This window comes from Plectrocnemia conspersa, unplaced genomic scaffold (genome assembly GCF_051122295.1).
Source record: "Plectrocnemia conspersa isolate PC_06_02 unplaced genomic scaffold, ASM5112229v1 ptg000012l, whole genome shotgun sequence".
In the NCBI taxonomy this organism is placed as follows: domain Eukaryota; kingdom Metazoa; phylum Arthropoda; class Insecta; order Trichoptera; family Polycentropodidae; genus Plectrocnemia; species Plectrocnemia conspersa.
In genome coordinates this window covers 27,181,300-27,204,159 of record NW_028277176.1, presented here as the reverse complement: position 1 = coordinate 27,204,159, position 22,860 = coordinate 27,181,300, and the positions used below count along the sequence as shown (strand labels likewise).

The following is a 22,860-nucleotide window of genomic DNA, read 5'->3' as shown; positions in this document are numbered from 1 at the left end:
ATGTTAATACAAATATAAAAGCTAAAGTATTTATTCACAGCTAGTGTATAATTTTTTTGTGTCGAAAACGACACAAAAATATATACACAATACCACATGAATGTTTTGAATCTGTGATATGATATTTTATAATATAAAATCCGAAGTTTTATCTCATATTACACGCAAAAATATTTCGGCATCGACTGAAATTTAAACCGACATAAAAATATATTTTTGTTGAGTTTTTCTCACAAATTCTAGTTAACCGAATACAATGCTATTTTGTTAAATTTATCGAGCATTTAATCCATATACGATTTTTATTATAAATATGCAATTTTTTACAGCTTCCATTCATTGAAATTATCTTTACACAGAAAATACCTGAGGTTATTGGGTATATCGTAGAAAACTGCATTTTGCGGCAGCCACCCATGAGACCATATCGATCCTCATTGTATTGATACTCTAGTTTTGTGATCAACTTAAATAAATTATCAATGTTTTTTAATATAAAAAATAATTAGTTAATTTATTAAAAATATTGGAATACGAAGTAATCAAGTAATCGATAATTATTGCCATTAAAACCGCCTATTGTTCTCAGTGCGGTTATTATGATCTATGCACGGTTAGGTTTATGCGAAATTTATGGTACAATGCAATTGCATGTGCCGCAGGTAATATCGATACTACAGTACACCATAATTTGCTTTTACAGTTTAACAACGGTTCTCAAACGTATTCTGGTATAATAATTTAAATTTAAATGTGCTTGCTCAAAGAATTTTAAGCTTTGACTTACATATCTTGGTAATCTTTGACTTATTACTTTTGGGAATACAAATAAAATGGTTCATTTTGGTCACTAAAAAGTAGCTTATATTTTTAAAACATTTATCTTAGGATTGATTATAGTACTTATATAGTTAATGTAGCGACCTTAGCAATAATCTTATAAAATATACCTACATATTAGGTGTACCGGAAAAGAATGTCGTTTTTTTTGTTATCACTTTTAAGTGGTCAGTTGTGCTTCATCAGTTGAACTTTTACAACGTTTTCTGTGTTGTTTCTCTGACTACGTATACCTGGAGTGTATTAGGACTTTTAAACAAAAAAAATTACAACCCTATATACAATGGAGAGCTTTGTAACGAATGAGAAATTTATTCGAAATTTTATGCTTTATCATTTCATGAAGAAAAAAAGTGCAACACGTGTTACAAAAAATATTTGTGATTTACTGGGAGATATTTTGAATGTTCGTAAATGCCAGAGGTGGTTTAAACAATTTAAATCCGGCAATTTTGATCTAAAAAATAACCCTGGAAGTGGTCGACCTGTTAAAGTGGATAGCGGTGTTTTAACTGAGCTGATTCACCAAAATCCATCTTCAACGATTCAAGAACTCGCGGAGCAACTCTGATGTTCATGGTCAAGCGAGCAAGAGCATATCAAAAAAATCAGCAAGACGCGGAAACAAGGAAAATGGATACCTCATGAATTAAGTGAAAAATCTAGGTGAGCGTCTAAACGCGTGCACTGAGTTATTGGAATTAAATACCAAAACTCCATTTCTACAACATCTTGTAACTGGTGACGAAAAATGGGTGTTGTATTCAAACCAAGGACGCAAGAAACAATGGCTTTCAAAGGGCCAGGTACCAAAACCCACCCCTAAGCCCGGGCTCTCTGCAAAAAAAGTTATTTTGTCTGTTTTGTCGATCTGCAAGGGAATAATTTATTTTGAAACATTAAAACCCGGACAGACAATTAACGCTCAAATGCATTGTGATCAACTAGAGCGTTTAGATGCAGAAATAAATAAAAAAAGACCTGCACTGGCTAATCGTTAAATGCACAAAATTGTTTTATTAAAAAAACGACATTCTTTTCCGGTACACCTAATATATTAAATATATCGTAAGAACTTCAAAAAAGTAGGATAAAGGATCGGCGATGTATTTAATATGGAATATACTAGGAACAGCACAAATTAAGAATATACGCGCATTTATATAAACGCCAGTTAGATACTGCTTCTTTGAACATGTAGTGAAAGTCATAAAATTCCATAGTTGCAGGATTTATGCAGCTCACGACAAAACCACCTATTAAACGCAAGTCTAATAAGATATTAAAAAAAATTAACTTAAATTTATTACGAACACAACAATAGAAAAACACCTTAAGTTTCAATGGAAGATTTCGTTCTGAGTAAAGTGTTTTTATGCACTTGTAAGCTGTATGAATTTCACAAAAAAATCGACAACCACAGCAACCAAAAACATTTATGCTGTCTATGGTTAAGTTTTACTTGTTTGTCAATTTAAAAAATGATTTAAATCTGGAAATTTTTGTTTGGAAGATAAGCCTAGAAGTAGGACACCAAAAATTATCGCTGCAGAAATTGAAGCCAATACAGAAATGTCGATTCAGGAGTTAACAGATAAGACAGGATATGTATGGTCTAGTATTCAAATAAGTTAAAAGAATATTGTGAATATGTGCGGGTTCCACACGCACTAAGCGACGAGAACAAGGCGACGCGCCCGCCTCATATTTCAAGAATCACGCGAGAAAAATAATGAATACACTCGGATGGAAAACTTTTGCTTACTCTCTATATTCTCCCGATATAGTACCATTTATACAACATAATTTGGATGATGAAAAATTGAATAGTGTTATTGAAGTTAAAACATTTCTTTCTGAATATTTTATTTCACCAGTCAGTTTTTACAAATGTTGGACTTGCCTAAAATAAAAAAAAAACATATCGATAATCGGTTGAAAAATAAAATGTCTAAGATAGTTACAAAATACTAAAATATTGCCGCGTGATCAATCTTTGAGTATCTATGGCACATAGCGATGGTGTGATATACCACTGCAGAAAATAATAAACCAACGCCAGGGATGACAAGCAGCCAGAGTGGCACTAAAGATCGGGATATGAATTATATTTAATAACCTGGCCGGCTTAATGGCCAAATTCAACGTGAGATATTCCCGTTGACAAGGGTTGCCAATTTCGCGTCCGAAACGAGATTCTTCGGGATTTGGGGTCACGGGTTCTTCTGGGGCGCTCTCTAGACGCTCAGTTGTGTGTGTTATTATTAAATCGATATTCGACGCTTGTTATTATATATTTTTGCGCTTTTCTTCGATAGGTAGCGCTTTTTTGCTGTTGGATGTTTGGGTTGTCGTTAATTTGGAAGAATATCAAACTTCGGGTAAGTCGTCGGGGTTAAATCGCGCTGAAGCTGTGACATTTTCTTTTGTGATGTTCCCTTTGGGGATGATGAGAAAAATTGTGATCAAATCTCTTGTATCAAAATCTTTCATCCAACATCGTGTAATGTCAAGTGGAATTATGAACTTATTAGGTTATAAATTATTATAAATACATTTTAAGCTCATAATTCCACTTGACATAACATGATGTTTGATGAAGGATTTAATAAACAAATTGATTATTGACAGTCGCTATAAAAATTAAAGTGGGGCAATATAATACTATTGTAATTTTTTTTGTATTAATACCTACAATATTTCTCATCCTAGATAATATACTTCTTTTTCTACTATTTTTTTTATGTAATTACAATGTTCCTTAAAATTTTCTTTTTTTTATCTACAATTATCGACTAATAACTATTTTTTAATTGTCATCTAACATATCTTAATAATTTAGTTTTATTCTCATTTAGTTTATGTACATTATTTTTTGAACATATTTCTATTCAACTTAATTAATTATTTAAGTTATCTACAACTTGTTTAACGTAAACTATGCAATAAATTAAAGTGTCGTCCGCGTTTTTTTATTTTTATATTAATAGTTGTATCATTGATTAATTGTATCATTAGGACCATTGTTATAAACAACAATGGTTAATTTGGACTCTAATCATTTGCTTTAAGCATATTTTTATATGTTAATGTAATTTAGGCGCATTTCAGCGCATTGTGTTGGCAGTGCATTACTTTGTTTAGCTCTATTTGTATTGTTTAAGTGATTCTAATCCACCCAAATAAGCGATCGGCATGGGCACTTGTACTGTGCCGGCGTGACGAATAAACTTGTTTTATAAGTCACAAATAAATATTAAATTTTAGATGTTTTAAAAATTCGGTAAAATATATATTAGAGGATAAAAAAAATGTTTTAAATTAGTGGATATTAGTAAAGATAGATGCCACCAATCTTATGTTGTAATTTTGTGTGTCGTTGATAAATGCTGTGTTGTAAAAGTTTCAAAGAGGGTGTTTTTAACAAAGTTTTTAAAGCGTTTCCCCCAAGTAGAAACCATTTTAAATGAATATATTAAATTTAATAATTTAATGAACATTAAATATAATTATTAAAAAAAATATTTTTTTAGTTGTATAGTAACTTTATTTAATTATATGTTTATAATATAAATATTTTCATATTTACATTTATTTATTTATTACTAGATTTTTAAAATAAAATTATTGCTATTTCATTTTTTAATTAAATGAAATTTAGTAAAATTTAATAATATTAATATTTGTGGGGTCTTATTCTTAAAACTCGTGTTTATTTACTGTGACAAAATGATTATCTATCAACCAGAAATAACACGCAAGTGTCCTTACTGTAAATATTCTACGTCATTGAAAGAATATTTCATTTATCACGACTTGACGACTTTAAACTTTCGAGCACGATCATCGTAGCAAGCGAAACTGCCTCCAGACACTGTCACTGCAGGGACCTACAAGACCCCTGAAGATCTTGCACGGATATCATCTTGTCGCCAGCTTCTTTACCACCGCTCGGAGAATAACGATCTCGCTTATCATAATAGCCGCAATATATGTAATATAATCTGATAAAATTCTCACTAGTTTCCACCTGTGTCTCACTGGCTGCAAAGTCACACCCATTATGGTTACAAAAACCTTGCATATTATTATTTTATAAAAGCTTATTATTATAAGAATTGTTTTATTATTTTTTTTTTTATTAAATTATATAAATATTTATATAATATATGAAATATTTAAAAACGTTTTATTTATTAGGTTTTCTTATTTATTTTTAATATTATAAATTTGTAGATATAATTTTGAATAACTTGAGAAAAAATGTCCAGACGTTATGAACATAGGAGCTGCCAGTAAAAATAGATATCCAATACGTGTGGACAAAGGGTTAAGTCTTAGTTGAAGCTTAGCGACTCAAAGTCCCAGGTTTTTGTCTTTCAGAGCTACGACTCGGGTGAAGATCGATATTATCAGTGTCCTAACGTACTGTATGGTACGCTATGCTATAATAATGCAAGCCATTACAAAGTAATCCATTTTTAAAAACATTATTAAAATAAAAAATGTAAAGAAACAATGCGATGTATTTTAGTTTTCAAATAATAATGCAGCGTTCATCAAAATTATTTTCACAAAGTAAATCTATTTTTTAATTGTTTTATTACTTAATAATTTTATTTTGTTGCTATTCTATTAAAAAAACTTTAGACATTCAAATAAATCAGTAACATCTAGCAAATAAAAAATAAGTCACGAATCAAGGATGGAATAGCGTAGTCCGTAACGTCTCAGACTAGTAACTCTGATGTTGCGGGTTCGAGCCCCGGCAGCGACACATTTTTACTTATAAAAAATGCGCAATTATTTAAAAAAAAACGGCCCCATCTGCAGTGACATATATTGATTATAAATTGTATAGCACATATTAATTTATAATTTATGATATAGATCCCACTGATTCTCGGACTTTCAGATGGTGGTTAATACTTACTTGTATGTATTCATTATGTCTGATTGCTTTACTCAGATGGTACAGATTTGCCCGTTGTAACGCATTGGGCTTATGCCTGTCAGGTTAAATAAATAAAATAAATTCCGACTTTTTTAATTTTTTTAACCTCGAATTTTTGCATCATTTCAACTAACTTATCTGCCAAATTAGTTTTAGAAAAGTACTATATTTTTTTTTATATAATTAAAGACACAATATTTTATTTATAAGTGTGTCAGGTTGCAACGGAAGATTTAATAAAAATAAAATAAATAAACGTTATTAAGAAGATTGTATTATTTTTGCATTAGTTTTCAGATTCGCAATACAATTTAGGGCATCGTGTTTCGTACACTTTAAAATATTATTATTAGATAGGAAATAAATTAATGTAAAATATTTGAAAATTCATTTTATTTGTTTCTCATCAATATTTTAATGATATATTTTTACATTTATACATAAACTATGTATGTATATACAAAATATACAAAAAATGTCTCTGATACGTGGTCTAATGATTTGATCATCCGAGTTTAATCGACATGTTTGAAATTCATTTCAAAAAATCAATCAAACGCGTATAATCAAATTAAAAGTCTTGTGTAAAGAAGATATATTAAAAAAACATACATACATACGATTTAACTAAAATAATAAAAATTGATAATTATCTACATTTTCTTCCAAATAGACATTGATATAATTCGTCGTAAATATATGTCTTTACAATATGAAAGCATTATTTACAATAAACAAACCTTATATTTATGTACACATTTTCGTATTTTTATCATATATGATTATTTAATTTATTGCAAATATACACATGTATCGCATACATATACATGTATTAACACAATACACATATACATATAATTGACGGCGTCGAATTGAAAAGCGTAAAACCAAACATGAACTTTTCTTTTTTTTTTTACATAATAATTGATCTAGTTTTATTTACTTAACGATATGAAATAGTCTGGAAGACGTGACATGATCCAGAAGCAATAAATAAAAAATTACGCTCGTGATTTATTTTTTATTAAACACCCTGTGAAACAATATCATTTTCACGAAGCGTTATACATTATAATATAATGGAAATAAATTATAGAATGAACACTGATTTAATAAAAAAAGTATTATAGACATCGACTAGTTTATTTATATTTTTTTATTATGATAGGTTAACGAAACATATAATTATTGATATATCGTTTGATATGTTCAAAGCTCGTCTAACGAGTGTGTTGTTTTTTTTGTTTATAAAATGATCAGTTGCTTCGAATTCCATCATTCTTCAGTCTCACAAATTTGTGTGAAAGCGTTGATTAATTTAGTTTGAATGCGGTTTTTTTTCATTATAAGCAATATATCTTCCAGAGTTTCATCTTAGAAATTGTTAGAAATTTTACATCGTCATCGTAATTTTTTTCGCAAAAGTTCCGGAATTCCATCCTGTCTTTTAGCACGCAATTCCTGGCGTACTATCCCCCAGGAGCGAGCGACTTTGAACCAGATTTAATTTCAAAAGCTTTCGGACCTTTTTGCTAAAACTTCAAAAACATTCCATGCGTAGGTGTGTATGTACACGTTCATACATAAAGCGCTCGGAACGTTCGTCAGAAATTTATATATTTATAATGAATGCTTGTGTGTTATTTTTTTTAATATATCGTACAGACGTTAACGTGTAGGTATATAGATTTTTTTTATCAAAGGACTAAACTTTTTTTCATATATACGTTTTACGCTCTCGCACCTAGAGTAAAAAAGTTAATGAACGCACTCTCGTTTTTCCGCTTTGTGCTTTTTGAAAGCTCGACTGTAAATGTAAAATCATTTATGATAATGCGTTGGTGTTGCTCCCTTAATAAGTGTCATGGCTATATCATTTTAACGGTAATTAATTAAATTACAAAATTAGGCAACGTAAACAACTGGAATAAAAAGGACATTTTATATATATAAAACTGAAAAATTATAATGTAAGATATTATCTAATAAAATTCAACCGCACGATGTGCAGCGAGTATAAATTAAAACGTTAACAGTAATTACTGTAGTTTCGAACGACCAGTGCCGCCCTGGGACAGTTAACATAGACACATCGTCTGTCTGCCCTTTGAACCCTAAATTAAATCAGTATCGCCCCTGGAATGTTAGTATGAATCGCTAAACCGTAGTTGAAAATCGAAGCAACTGACCGATCACAAAAGCACCCAAAACCGGCCTAATTGAACAATATTGCTTATTAATTGAATCGGTCTCATCCATCAAGCATTCATCGAAAAAGGTCTAAATATATTGTGCCGTGGGTTAAAACTAAAAGTGTATACATATAATGGTTTTTGTAACATTTATTTTCATTTTTCGGATATGAATTTGGTTGGACATAATTGCAGCTAACAAGGAGATTAAAAACTTTACGGCTTAAAAAATAGAGAACAGCGATAGAGTTAAACGCAGGAACATAAACTTCTGCCGTGTGATTGGTCGGTCCGTGGAAGGTGTCCGGTGCGTGTAAGTACACAGGATAGTTTTGGTTTGTGTTTTTTAATGTAGTAATATGTTATCATATTTTTTACTTTATATTTAAAAAATACAATTGTCGCATGAAGGTTTTTTATATTCACTTTTTAATCCAAAAATTTGTAGTTTATCACAAAATTATTTTAAAATTAGGTTTAATTTTTTTAGCACGCAGTTATGGTTATACATGTTTTATTTAAAATTGTATTGATTTTAAATTGTATTTGTAAATAGTATTTTTATAAAATATAGATTATACGCAAAAAATATTTTTGACCTAGCTGTCATATAAATATATTTACTACTATTCCGACTGAAGTACGAAATTTATTATAAAGTTCTATTGATGCGGATAAAGCTCCTACAGGACTATCTGCGTCTAAATGTAAACGAAACGCTTTGATAAGGTGTATTTTCTGTGGAGAAACTTTATTTGTCCTTTTGCGAAATTTTACTTATCCTTGTGCGAATCTTTGACGTTAATTGGCATTGAAAAGGGATTAAATAAGAGTTTAATAGAAGCTTCCTTTAATGTTATTGTACTATGGATTAATAATACGCAGTTACCACAATAGCTCAAAACTTTAAAGTAATATTGATTGATGAATATCTATCTCTCTACAAAACATGAATCGTAATGCTCTGTTAATTTGTTAAACTGGGATTTTTAGAGCATGCATTTATTTTTTATAAAATAGAACACAAATCAACCTGTTGTAAAGCAATATTTAAAAAAAACGAAATCCTGCATCATCTGAACATAAAGTACATATAATCCATTTCAAATTGATTCGCGAATTGGGAGCATACGATTGGTCGATTGGCGTGTGCTTAATTATTTGCCGACCGACCCACACAGACACTGTACATATAGAATGGAACATTTTACCTTACGTCCACAAGAAATATTAAGCATCATAAATTTACACTGAACCAATGCCTAATCAACATTCGAGCTAAGGTCATATTGATACCAGGCGCGTACGGTGAGATACTTTCCCTTTCGCTCGCTCGCGTGTTAAGTGACGTGACTGAGTGAGAGATAAGGGCGTGCGGAACGCACGCCATTATCTCTCACTCAGTCATGTCACTTAACACGCGAGCGAGCGAAAGGGAAAGTATCTCATCGTACGCGCCTGATTGATACGCCGACGCCAATGAGCGCGTTCTGGCAAAGGATCGCTATTATTTCTAATCTGATCGGAATCTATCATATACAATAATAATGAGCAATGGTTAGGTTAAAACATATTTGCTGATATTTTAATGGAATGATTTATTACTACCGATTTGACATAGGGTCACCAATGCCTGAATCAAAGCAACAGTAAATATAAAAGTTTATGACCTCATAAAAAATAAACGGTGCAATGTAATGGTTTCTGCTTTTGCTCTGTTGATTACAGAATAATACTACATTGTTACATAAATTTCGTAGAAAATCCATCAGGTTAACAATCAATCAAATTTGAATTAAAACTTGATTAGACCAACCAATCATTGTGTTGATAAAATATTAAGTCGCAAAGTTTTTAATGAACCTTCCGAAGCATATGGACAAAATCTACATATAAGATCCAATAAAATGTACACACGTTTTATGGGGTCCTCTGCATTTCACTGCAAAACACCAATCATGCGTTAAAAATGACATATTTGACGCAATGCGTATTCAGACCTTAAAAACAACATCACTTTCATATCATAAACGACGTTTTACATACTTCGCTCACACAGATATAAAAATATATATACACACATGATCAAATATTTTTTTTTTTGACAAACCCTATTGTTTATCATATGATGCACAATAACATAATGATGTTCATAAATTATTATCATTACTGATATGACTGTTAACGAAACCTAAAATAATCGCTAAGTCTATAAGCACCTTCACGATTGGCTTACGCTATTATTTGGTTATATATAAATATTTCATTGTTATCATTTATTCATTTTTAATTTATATATACTCATTTTTATCATGTACACGCAATCGAGTTTATATACACGATTTTATAATCAATTACGTCACCTTTTCAATATGTATATATATACGATATAAATATTTTTATTTCAGACGGATCATATGAAATCAAATTTTCGATCGAATCACGCATCGACACTATAAATAGTATAATGGATAACAATACATAATATATAACATACATCAATCAGATCTCTTAAGTACGTTTTAATAAATACAAATTTAGTAAATTAAATACAAGAAATCTCATGTTTGAATTCGCACTTATTTGGTCACATTAAATAAAAACATATATAAATAATTTTGTACGTAATTGATTGGGAAATTATTTCATATAAAATATTATGTAAATATAATTGATATAATGTATTAAAAAAAGCGTGCAACGAATCACTAATTTAAAAAATATTTAACTGATAATCTGAATCATAAAAAGTAAGGAATACATCACCGTTTTTTAAATTCATATTATCAAAAAAACAGATATGGAATTGTGACAAACATTGTCGACTATTATTATTTTGTGAATTACTTCAATTCCACGCGCGACGTCTGTTTTGTGTAGAATACTTAAATTAAAATGTATTTTAATTGAGTCATGAATAATCGTCCCCCAGAAATAACATTAGGAGCTTCTCAATCCACAGTATCGAATAATTCTTAATATTCCTAGATTATTATTTTAATTATTGTTGATGTGTGGAAAAACCGAAAAAATATTTAGAAGTATAAATTTATTTCATTTGAAAATTGATTATAATAAAAAACACTCTTAGAACGAAATAAATGAGTGCTTCACAAAAAATGATTGATTTTTGCTTTTGAGAAACATCGGCGCCTCCAGAGACTGCAACCTCCAGAGCTACATCCACAGAGAGTGTTATTCAGAGGACAGACTCGCCTGCCACAGTCATAGATAGCAAGATGGCACATACTAAACACCTAATGCGCCGCACTTTTTTGCGCGCGACCGAAAAAAGTGCCAAATAATCGCAATTTTCAAATTGTCATATTACTAAAATTACGCTACTGATAATTATAAAAATTGGCGTGGCGCTTTTTTCGGTCGTGAATATTCAATTTGTGCAAAATCCACAAGCCACAAGGTATAACACGAGACAAAATGTGTTACTATCCTAGAATTTGCCGCCATCGATTCTAAATGAGAATTTGTTATAGTGTAACATTTATATAAACCGATTTAGGATCGAAAAGATTTTTTTTAACAAAATCTCGAACCACTAATTATTTTTTAATTATTTAATTTTGTATAGAAATAAATATAATAATGACATCTGCTAGAAAATATGATTAATACCTTTTGGTGACCTAAAATAATCAAAGATGTCAGTAAGTCTGTTAAAGATCGAGTTTCATAAAAGCGTGTTAACACGCATCGCAATCGAGTCCCCAAAAAGCGAATTAATCGGAGTTCGGAGCTTTAAGTGTTAAGATGACTAACATATGGCACGCATCATTAGTTCTGTATTGATAAAAACTTTTTAAATATTATGGTAAAAATAAATAATATTATTATACTATAAATATTAAATTACAATACAGTGATTGCTTTAAAATATTTTCAACATACAACTCAACTAAAACACAATTTTTTCTGCAGTTATTTAGTCGATATTTTAAAGATTTATACAATTTAGATAATCTTCAAAATTTATTTTAAAATATATAGAAATATATTGAAATTAAGTGTGAATGCTGATTGACCGCTGTTTTTTTTATTAATTAAAATATCATATTCTTTCACTCTTTCGTAAAACTGCTGTAATTTTTTAAATCAATGATAAACCCGATGACGCTTATTAGCGTCATCGGATTTAAGCAATATTTAAAAAAACATTTTTTATTTGATAATTAAATATGATAAAAGGATAAGATTTTAACGCCATTCTTGAAACCTGTAGTTGTTTTAAATGTTAGTTACGGTTATATTACTAGGTTTCTAAAGGAAAGTTTAAGTCTTTTCTAATCAATTAAGATGATATCAAAAGTATACCAGCAAAAAATAATTTGACTTGAGGATCCAATGAATTCTACTTGACATTTTCTGGCACAAAATAAGTATTGTTTAACATATAAACATCAGGTTTTTTTAGATATTTCATTACAAATATATTCAAATAATCATCTAAGATGATACCTGTTGCTTATATTTTTTTCTTTAAAATAAGCGTGCGTAAAATTAAATTGGCACGTGTTTATTAAAATATTTTATGAGTTCATTTGTGTACGCTAATATTAAAACTTATCTCAATTAAATTATACGATCACATAGAAAGTCAGAAACTTACTAGCAGCTAAAATATTCTATGAATTTCGATAAAATAACGATCGTCGATGAATGAAAGAGACGATTTTCATGACCCAACTTTAATCCATACATATAAAAACGCGCGATTATAAGCTCAGTTTCGAAGCCTTTGGCAAACGTTAAAAAATAAAAAATTGGGTCCGTTCACATTTTTTCAATATTATCACTATATTTAATTAAGGTGAATGCGCAACATCGCCGCACACCGCATTTCCGCCTGCCTCCTTTGTTGATCGCTCGTGTTGTGTGTGGTTAACGATTTAACTACGACGCACTAGAAAGATCAGCCTTCTTCAATAATAAATACAGGACGAGGAGGGTCTCGATATTTTAAGCCTAGAGGTCAGGCCTTCGTTAGCTGCCGACCAGCTCGATCTGTCTGTACTTCTTGCGAAGATTCGACACCGGATCCTTGAACAGCACAGGGTCCAGACGAACTCTGCTCCTCACCAGCGGCATGTAGCCGAAAACGGCCGCAAAGGTGTTTAGACACGACTGACGCTGGATGAAGTGATCCGGATCGTTCCACGGTGACCTGAAATACAAAAAATAGGTTAAACATTATGCAAACATTACAGAGGCAAAGCAAAGCAAACCCCTAGTTGGACACGAAAGCGGTCTGGCTATAATCGCATTAAGGACGAAGGGGTCGCTTGTGCTTTGATGTGATTCCTGACTGTGTTGGAACTTATTTTTTTGTATATATAAGTCGCTTAAAAGCTCGCATCTGACATTTTGACCAAAATTTAGTATATAGTAATGTATTAAACAATCTTACCTATTAGCATGATAGGATTATTATACCTTTTATCCATATTAACAATATAAAACAATTTTTGCCACAAATATGTTGTGGCTGTGACCGCAATGTAATTTAATTGTACAAGATTTGTTAACTCAAATTCAAGTGGACGACCAGAAAGAAATTTCGAGGACATTGGGTTTGAATCCCAAATAAACCCTAGTGTTTTTGAATATATGTATATTGTCTGAGGGATCTGAACTAGTGCTTATTATAAAATTATTATTTCGATCGATCATCACAGCTAAGAGTATCCTAAATTTTTATTACCTAACGGATTAAAACTCTATGAATAACTAAATGATCTATGGACTGAAAGCTGAAAAAATATTTTGTAATTAATAAAATAGATTTTGATTTCATTCTGATGTTTCGCTACTACTAAATGGTTGTTAATTGTGTTTACCCTGTCATATTGCAACAAAAAAATTATTCTTTTACGAATAGCAAGTAAAACTCGTTTCCTCAATCAGGTAGCAAATCCCACAAATGCTGGTTTTACACAAAGCACCTAAAATTCTAACAAGGACAACGATCCTATTAAATTATAAAATAAGAACGGAAATTTTATTAGCGCCCAAAGCATACATAATTTGTCGAGAAGAGGCTAGAAGAAATGATCGTTGATCTCCTCTTATTTCCCCGGAATTATATCATACAAGTTGTGCATACACCTAGTAATATTTATAATCAATAAAATCTATGTCACTTTGATTTCAGTCTAATGTCCAAATCATACATAATTTGTTGAGAAAAGGCTAAAAGGAAGGAAGGATCGTTGATCTCCTCTCATTTCTCCAAAATTATATGTTATAAATGTTGTTAAATTGTCAAATAACATGAATTTTAATAGCGCTCAAATCATAAATTATTTGCCAAGAAAAGGCCAGCCAAAAGTATGGTTGATCTCCTCCTATTTCTCCGATATTATATCATATTATCTGAAACGATGCCGTAGAAAAATCAGACTTTTAACTTTTAATAAGCCATTAAAATTCAGAGGCAATGTCATATTTTGCACTAAATCTTTCATAACCACAGATTCACGTCTTATTATGTAATAATGATAAAAAAATCAAAGCTGCAGGATGATTAACTTAATACAATTAAAATATAATTTTAAAATAAAATTACATTATTAATCCAAAAAATATGATTTTTATTGTATTTTCCATAAATGTTATTTCTCACGAATTATGTAACAATATTATAAATATTAAAATTATATTACATTACTAAAGATACAATAAAAATATTTTTAGTGAAAATAAAATTACCACAGAAAAATGTTATTATTATGTTTTTATTTACTTCAATACAAGCATATATTTAATATATGCTAAAAATATAGCGTCTGTCAATTATAATCGATGCACTGCAATTAGCTTGTATACGATTCGTAAAAAGGTATATTAATAAAAGTAGTGTTTTAATGGACTGCTTAAAAATAATATTGGACAATAAAACAGAAGCGACGAGATATATTGTTCGGCACAAATAACAAAATAAAAAAAACCGTTAAACAAATATATAAAATAAAATAAGCATGTAGTGAAATTACAATTCAATTGTTGCTGGATTTATGCAACCCAAGACGGTAATATCTACACAACAGCTAAAAGCCACATATTATAATTTTAGCAGAGTTTCTATTTTCACACAAAATTACACAGATTAACCCTTTTCTCTAATTGCATGTAAAAATAAATTTAATTTGGAATTTCTAATTTCACCCATCACTTGAAATAACCGAGAGTTCCAGTCTGTACTCGCAACCAGCTTACGCTGAATATACGACACTTCAATTATACTAGAGTTTAACTCGATCTTCAAGTCTACTTGAAAATTAACCATCGACATAGTACGTATATATATATAATATATTATATCATAATATACATTTAATGTATAAAATGGGTTGTTACATTTTTAACAAACCTTTTTAGTTAATTTATGCTAGAGAATTTAATTTGAACGACACATGTATAAATTTAAATATTTAATGCTTTCAAAGCTGAAACATATTTTAAACATCGGTATGTATAAAATTCAGTAGCTAAAAAACTTGACATATACAATAAAAATACTTTAAAATATGAATGATACATATAAAAGTAATATTTATGGTATAAATATAATATGTTTAATCCTCATAGAAAAAAGTAAAGTGGAAAATCCAGAGGCCAACGAATTTTCTTGTGACATTTATATCAGATTCATAATGATGAATGTTCAAAATGGAATAGGACTTGACATTAGAAAACAAGTTCGAAATGTGTGCTATACATTTTTTTCCAAATAAAATAAACTAATTTTTCTACAAGATTTTTTTTTGAATAGCGTATATTAATCTGCGCACAATTGAAAGTGTATGACGCGTATATAGCAGATTGAACAATAGTTTAAAAATCTCTCCATAAAATTGTTAACTTCCGACTATTCGTAAAAATATTGCGTTTATTATTTACTTTTCAAAACAGCACAGTATCTATTAAGCATATTTAAAGTATTAATAAAAGATAAAATCTTTATTAAAAAAACAGTTTCGCGCAACATGTTTGTCGGATATGAATAGATATATTATTTGTAGATAACCAGTCTTTAATTACAATACGCTATTACTTTAATTTAAAAGGTATTTCAATGAACTTGTAACGTCACAAAATGTTTTAAAAATATATTTGTACAAACAATTATTTTATTTGAGGGCAATTTAAATGAGCAATATATAAAATATTTGTTCCATAAGACGCATTGTTTGTGCATTACTGTAGGACAGATAGGTGCGAGCGAGCGAGTATTGATCAGATGTGTTTACCTTAGAAATATATAAATAAAAAAAACGAATATTTACCCTACATTGTTGCACAAACAATTTGTTTTATGGAACAACAAAAAAATATTTAAATAAAAAAGAAGATAAGGGGTGACTCATTTATGAAAATTTCGATGAGTCGTCTTCGAAGTACGTTTCCTAAAATCACCAGGCGTCGCAATATAAATATTTATCAAAATAATATCGCAGAAAAAATACTAAGTACGAATTAATCGTTAATTTGTGTTCTATCAATACAATCTCAATTGTATTTTTGCTAGCATGCGCTTATATCGTTACGTGTGTATTATATTAGAAAATGTCGCGTATTTTGAGCGGCGTGCAAACACGAAACTTTGTTTTTAAGCTCGGCAAAGGAAAGCTACAGAAACACGCGAAATGCTAATGACGATCCACTGAGATGGTGCTTATATAACAAGAAAGAGGATTTTGTGTACTTTTGCAAGATTTGCTTATGTTGACTAAAGAGATACATATAGCAATTAAACCCATTTTTAAAAAGTTAACCTCATATTTATTTTTTAAAAATATAAAATATTTAGGTAGCATTCATACCATATAAAATAAAATTTTAATCACTACGATGTTTCAATTTATCTATATCATAAAAATAGACAAAAGTATAATTTAAGCTGCTGTCAAAACTAAACTAAAAGACGTTTCGTGCTCAAATTTTGACATGAAACTAACCATCTTTTTACTACAAAAGTAGAATACTATACACCGCTATCTATATGAACTTTTTGAAATTCGCGATCCTACATTTAGTGAAGGAGTCTACGGACAATTAGAGATGAAGTATCAGCTTCATACCATTATTTTCGGATTAAGGCGATAGCTTAATGCGAGCGCTAAAGTCGCGTTGTTTCAGATTTGTAAGGCTATCAAAAGCGACGGATACACGTCTCGCTCCCACCAGCATTAGCGAGTAGAAATTCACAAACCGCTCGTTAAAGTTAAGAAATGCAAAGCCGCGACAGCGACCGAGCAAACACGCGCACATCGGATGATTATTATAATTATTATTATATATGTGAGACGAGACGAGTCTTAAGAAGATCCGAATTAAAGATATAAAATTAGCGCACACAAATTTCGACATGTCTATCATATTAAGCGACGCCAAAGTTGCGGAATACATTACGGGGCGTTTCGGTCGGCTGGCTGTGTTTATATTTTCTACCCCTCGGCGGCGATAAAGCCTCTCTCTCTCTCTCTCTCTCTCTCTCTGAAACTTGCCGGCGACCGCAAAACTCTCGGATGGCGGAGGAAAAAAGTAACGCTACCCGGGGAAGCTGTGTATAAGAAGAGATTGATACGCGGAGTAAATCACGCGTGGTTTATGCCGAGACAAAACTCCACGGCGCTTTCCCGCGAGAAGGTATTTATACTAAAGCGAAAACTTGGCGATTATGGAAATGGCGTATCGAACTTTGCACTCCTATATAATATATTATATAAAGGCGTATAAATACGCACAAGGCTTTTTTTAAACAAAAAAGTGTTGGAACTCACTTTTTGTCAAGCTTTTTACTAAAGAAAATTATATTAAAAGATCATTCAAATTAAATTTAAAGCAGCTTTTTCTATGCCAAAATTTAAACAAAATTTATCATATTTTTTTCATTACTTAAGACAAGTCAAATATAAAGTTAAACGTAAAATTAAATTGTAAAACATCATATATTATATAATGAAATAAAAATATATAATGACTTCCAAAATTTTGTCCAAGTCTCGTCGACAAATCTTCTCGATTAATTTTTTTAGTGTTGGTATCTATGGCCGAATTAAATCTGAGAAACCACAGATCAACATATTTTGAAGGATTTAAAAGTGGCAAAGGTGGTCCGACAAGTTTGATGATCAAAGGTGCCGAAACTGTATTGGTCATGAACGAAGCGAAAATCTGCGTTCACGTTCACTTGAAAAAAATATTTCAGTCACAGCTTCCACTTTTTATGCAAAATACACGGACCCTGAACTAACACAATCATACTGTAGGAGTTGACAACCAGTTACTGTGATATTACATATATATTATTTTATTATTTATTTTGTGCGAAATGGTTTGCTTCAAAGCAAACAACAAAGCAACTCAAATCAGTAACTTTGCAAACTATTTTACGTCTGGAAGTACTACAATAATTAAAAAATCAGTTATTCGAAAATATATTCATGCAATTAAATTTTCAATCGCTATGTAAATGAAATTATCAGACCAAGAAAAAAATACTTTATAACCATTTTTTTATATATGTATATTATTTATTAAACTATAAGCATTATTTATGTCACGTGCATTATATAATACAAACTAAATAATATAAAATATATTTCTTAAACGCAGCTGTAACGTAATTACATATCACAAACGCGTTCCGCCGCCCGACGTCATGCATTTCCAAACTAATCTAAAGTGTAGCTGAGACACAGTCCTGTATAGCACATTCCGTAGTGAGCATCCCTTTCGTGTCAGGTGCATTTTCAGATAGAGAAAACGTCAAATATTACCATGTTTCTATAAATGAAATATTGTACAAAATTGCATTTACACAAACGTAAATTTCGAGTGGTTAATACAGGTTTTTAATATTTCTTCTTACGAACGAAATGCATATTTTGTATATAATAAATACTATGCGTCAAAGCAATGCAATGGAGTTCTGCTTCAATTCAGAACTTTAACCTCCAAAAGCTGTGCCCTAACAGTCCGACACTATAACCACACTACTCTGTAGACTGTAGAGCAATACAGTTTTTATTTAGGGGGAAGAAATATGTACATAAGTCAGATATCGACATTCGGCAGACGTACCAAATATTTTAATTATGGAAGTTGTCCGAACCGAAGTTACAACTGAAGTCGGCCGAGACCTACGACTTCGAGTAAGCGACCACACTGTCGCAAATTTCATATGCCGTCCGGACGGCGGCTTCTGTCACATACAGCTGGCATATTTGCGCGCGATCGAAAAATGTACCAAATAATCGCAATTTTTAAATTGTCATTTTATTATGTCTGTGTGGGCACTCACCAATACAATATCAGTGAAAACTTTTCGGTCGTAAATAATCAATTTAAGCAAAATCTTTGTCGGCTTTTGCATAATGCCATAAGGCATAAAAATGATATTTCAGAATACGAACACCACATCTGTGACTATCCTAGAATTTGTCGCCATCGATTCTAAATAAGAATTCGTTATGGTGTGACATTTATATAAACCGATCTAGGAAAATACATAAGGATATTCGAAACAATTTTTTTTAACAAAATCAAGTTCCACTAATTATTTAATTTTATATAAAAAAATATAATAACGATATCTGTTAAAAGAATATACTATCAAAAATATAATTAATCCCTTTTAGTGCCCTAAAATATTTAAAGATGTCAGTAAGAGTCTGTTGTAATCCCCGATAAGCATGTGGTATTATTGACCACGTGATCACGATGCAGCGCTCGACATGCGTGTTAACCATAGGACGCCTCCGCTCATACTGAAATTGAATCGAGTTACTCGTTTTATTTCAGTTTACGAAGCACCATATCATTATCTCTCTCACTCTCGTCACTTAACACGCGAGAGAGCGAAACGGGAAGTATCTCACCGCTCGCGCTCGAAAGAGCAACTCCGACTTCGGTCCGTTTGCCGACAATGTTCGGAAGCGCTCGAAGCTGCCCAAGTCGACTGAATTACCCGCTACTTTACCTCCCGTTCTCGGTAACCTTGGACAACTTCCGAGAGATTTTAGAGCGGGCAGAACCGAACTCGACCGAAGTAATCCACATTATTCTCCGTCCTTGGCTAACCTTGCCCAACTTCCAGAGAGTGTAGTACAGGCATAAAGCTTCACCAAGTGAACAAATAATAATATAAAATAAAACACTGAAAGATAAAGATTGCGGTTAAAGCAAATAAGATTATATTTCATATAAATGGCAAACAGTGGTTACTAACTGACTTTCTTGCAACATTTTCATAAATATCAGATTTCTAAAATATCCTAAAATAGATTTGGGTCGCATAGCATTGGAAATACCACCGTAAAGCAAACCAGATTGCAATAGTATAATACATCTGGATGGGAAATCGCGAGATTCGTTTTTCATTTCGGGAGTTATGCAAATTGAACGGGCGCGCACGCCGAGGGTCGAAACAAAGTTGGCAAAGGGAAAAGGGCCATGCATGATTGCCCCTGAGCGCTTTTTATTAGACTTTACGAAGGACGACCGTGCAATATTAATGTCAAGAGGGACTAATTAAAAATGGCCGGGCAGAAAGTAGCATTAACGATTAGAAAAATATTTTTATATTCTACATACCTCGCTCCGGCGCTTTGCGGAGGTTCTTTATACTGCTTTCGCTGCGTAAGCTTAATGGGAGGTCTCCTGGTCACATGGGCCACTAGACAGTTCATCAGGATGTCTTCGCAGTTGTGAGCCTGGGCCACGGCTTTATGCAGAAGAGGTGGAAGCCACGTGGAGTACAAGTCGTGGTAGTATCTGTGGTAGATTGCAGCTCCTGTTAAGACTATCGAGTACTCGTTGGTCCACCTTGAAGTGTACCCCCATGCACCCTGTAAAATATAAAAATATATAGTTTAATATATTGTAAATCATGTTTTTTTCTTTTGAGTAAACACTAGTGTAATAATTACATTATCAACACACGTTTGTGTATATAATAATAATATAATTCACAATTCATCTCAGAATCTTAGGAACACAAGTTGAATAATCAGTTAGCATGTAGATACTGTATACCTTTGACGAAATAATAAAGCCACGAGAGAACAACATCTTGATACAATTTAGAACCGTAATATCGAAAAATAAAAAGCTGGCACTTATGTACCTTGTCATAGCTCCGTGCACTTTATATGACATACCGTATCAGATTCAAAGCAAACGGTCTTTTAAGATGCGTTTATTTTTGTTCTTTGAAACTTCTAACGGCCTTTATCTCGCGCTTACAAATTCATCGTACTCTATGGTAACTTTGTCTTTGGTATAGCTATAAGACTGCATGCAATATTTCGTAACAAATTAATTTTAAGCTAACATTACAAAACATTTGCATTATTTTTATTTAAATTTGATTTTAAATAATTATACTGTATTAAAACTAATATGACCATCATATGAAATTTTTGGAAACATGAGATAAGGGATGACTCGTATATAAAAAATCATAATTTTTGTTTTTTAGAGCTAGAGATTTTAACCCGAATTTTAAAATATTAGATACTTTAATAAATTCAATATTTATCTACTATACGTAATACTTTTTATTAAAATATTTAGCTAATTTTGGTAAAATTTTATGAAGTTTAAATATTTTGTAGATTATTATGAGTTATATTATCCTTATTTTGTAGGAATAGTAGACACAACTAATTTCAATAGCGAGTCTAATATTTTAAACATGGTTTTAAATCGTATTAAAATTTCAATGAAGGATGTTTATTTTTTAGTATACACTATACTGAAAAAGTAATCATTTATATTATTATATTTTACATGATAAAAAATAATAGTAATTCAACGAATCATTGATGGTAAGACGATCGTCATATTCTTAGCATATTCATTTTAATATTTATTTATATCAAAATAATTATTTCTTACATTTTAAAATAAGCAAAAAAATTACATTACATCATATTAAAATAATTGTGGCGGACACATGTACCATGCCAAACCGCAAGCTTATACCTTGCGAGATAAGAGATGACTCATCAAAAGAAATCAATTTTGAGTTCTCAAAAATATATATTTAAATCCTAAAATTGATATAATAGGTATTTAATTGTTCTATTATAGGATATTAGAAATTTATTTGGGCAGCTATCAATTAGTATTCGTAGCAATTTTTATTCAAATATTTGCAAATTATGGTTAAATTTGACGTAGGTGAAATATTTTGTGCGGGTAAAGGTTTTTTTCTAAGAGTGACATTTTAAATATTTTGCAAATTATGGTGAAATTTGACGAAGGTAAAATATTTTGTGCGGGTAAAAATTAAAAAAAGTGATACTTTAAATACTTTTTATTTTAATGTGGAACAGATATCTCTTGCTCTTATGGGTAATTCATTAACTTTTAAATTTCAACTTAAAATAAGCACGCATTTAAGACCAAAAATATGTGTCCAAATTCATAAAAAAAATATTAAAAATATTTTTATGACATATTCATGCTTGTGAAGACCATTTTTTTTTCACAAATATATTTGGATAATATCGAATATAAATAGCGAAAACTTTAGACGTACCGTTAAAAACGAAGCGTTTAATGCGTTATTTTGAAAATATTTTTTTTAAACTACAACAAATTTTTTTTATTAAAAAATATTTTTTCTTACATTTAAAACTATTTTAATACATAAGAATATGTTTAGCTATGCTTCTCATATTCCAACAGTTTATAATCGAATATTCAGAACCCTCTGTCTTCTGTCAGACGACAGGCGAAAATTATAACCTGTAGCAGAGTCTCAGCTTGGTCATCATAAAAAACGAACATCCAATAAAGGGCTTGCGGTTTTCTTCCCTTTCATTATAGAATACTTTAAACACCATAGAT

At 30.7% G+C, this 22,860-nt stretch overlaps 1 protein-coding gene across 1 annotated transcript in view; it reads right to left on the bottom strand.

The window, feature by feature from the left end:
- Positions 1-12,068: 12,068 nt before the first annotated feature.
- The window catches only part of ttv (exostosin glycosyltransferase 1 ttv), a 264,636-nt gene continuing 253,844 nt past the window's right edge, over positions 12,069-22,860 (bottom strand). Inside the window, exons 7-8 of the mRNA XM_088199171.1 lie at positions 20,599-20,852; positions 12,069-13,165 (exon numbers count right to left, since the gene is read on the bottom strand). Of these exons, the coding sequence (XP_088055297.1) occupies positions 12,985-13,165; positions 20,599-20,852 (435 nt within the window). The 3' untranslated portion in view covers positions 12,069-12,984. The remainder of the gene's footprint in view (positions 13,166-20,598; positions 20,853-22,860) is intronic.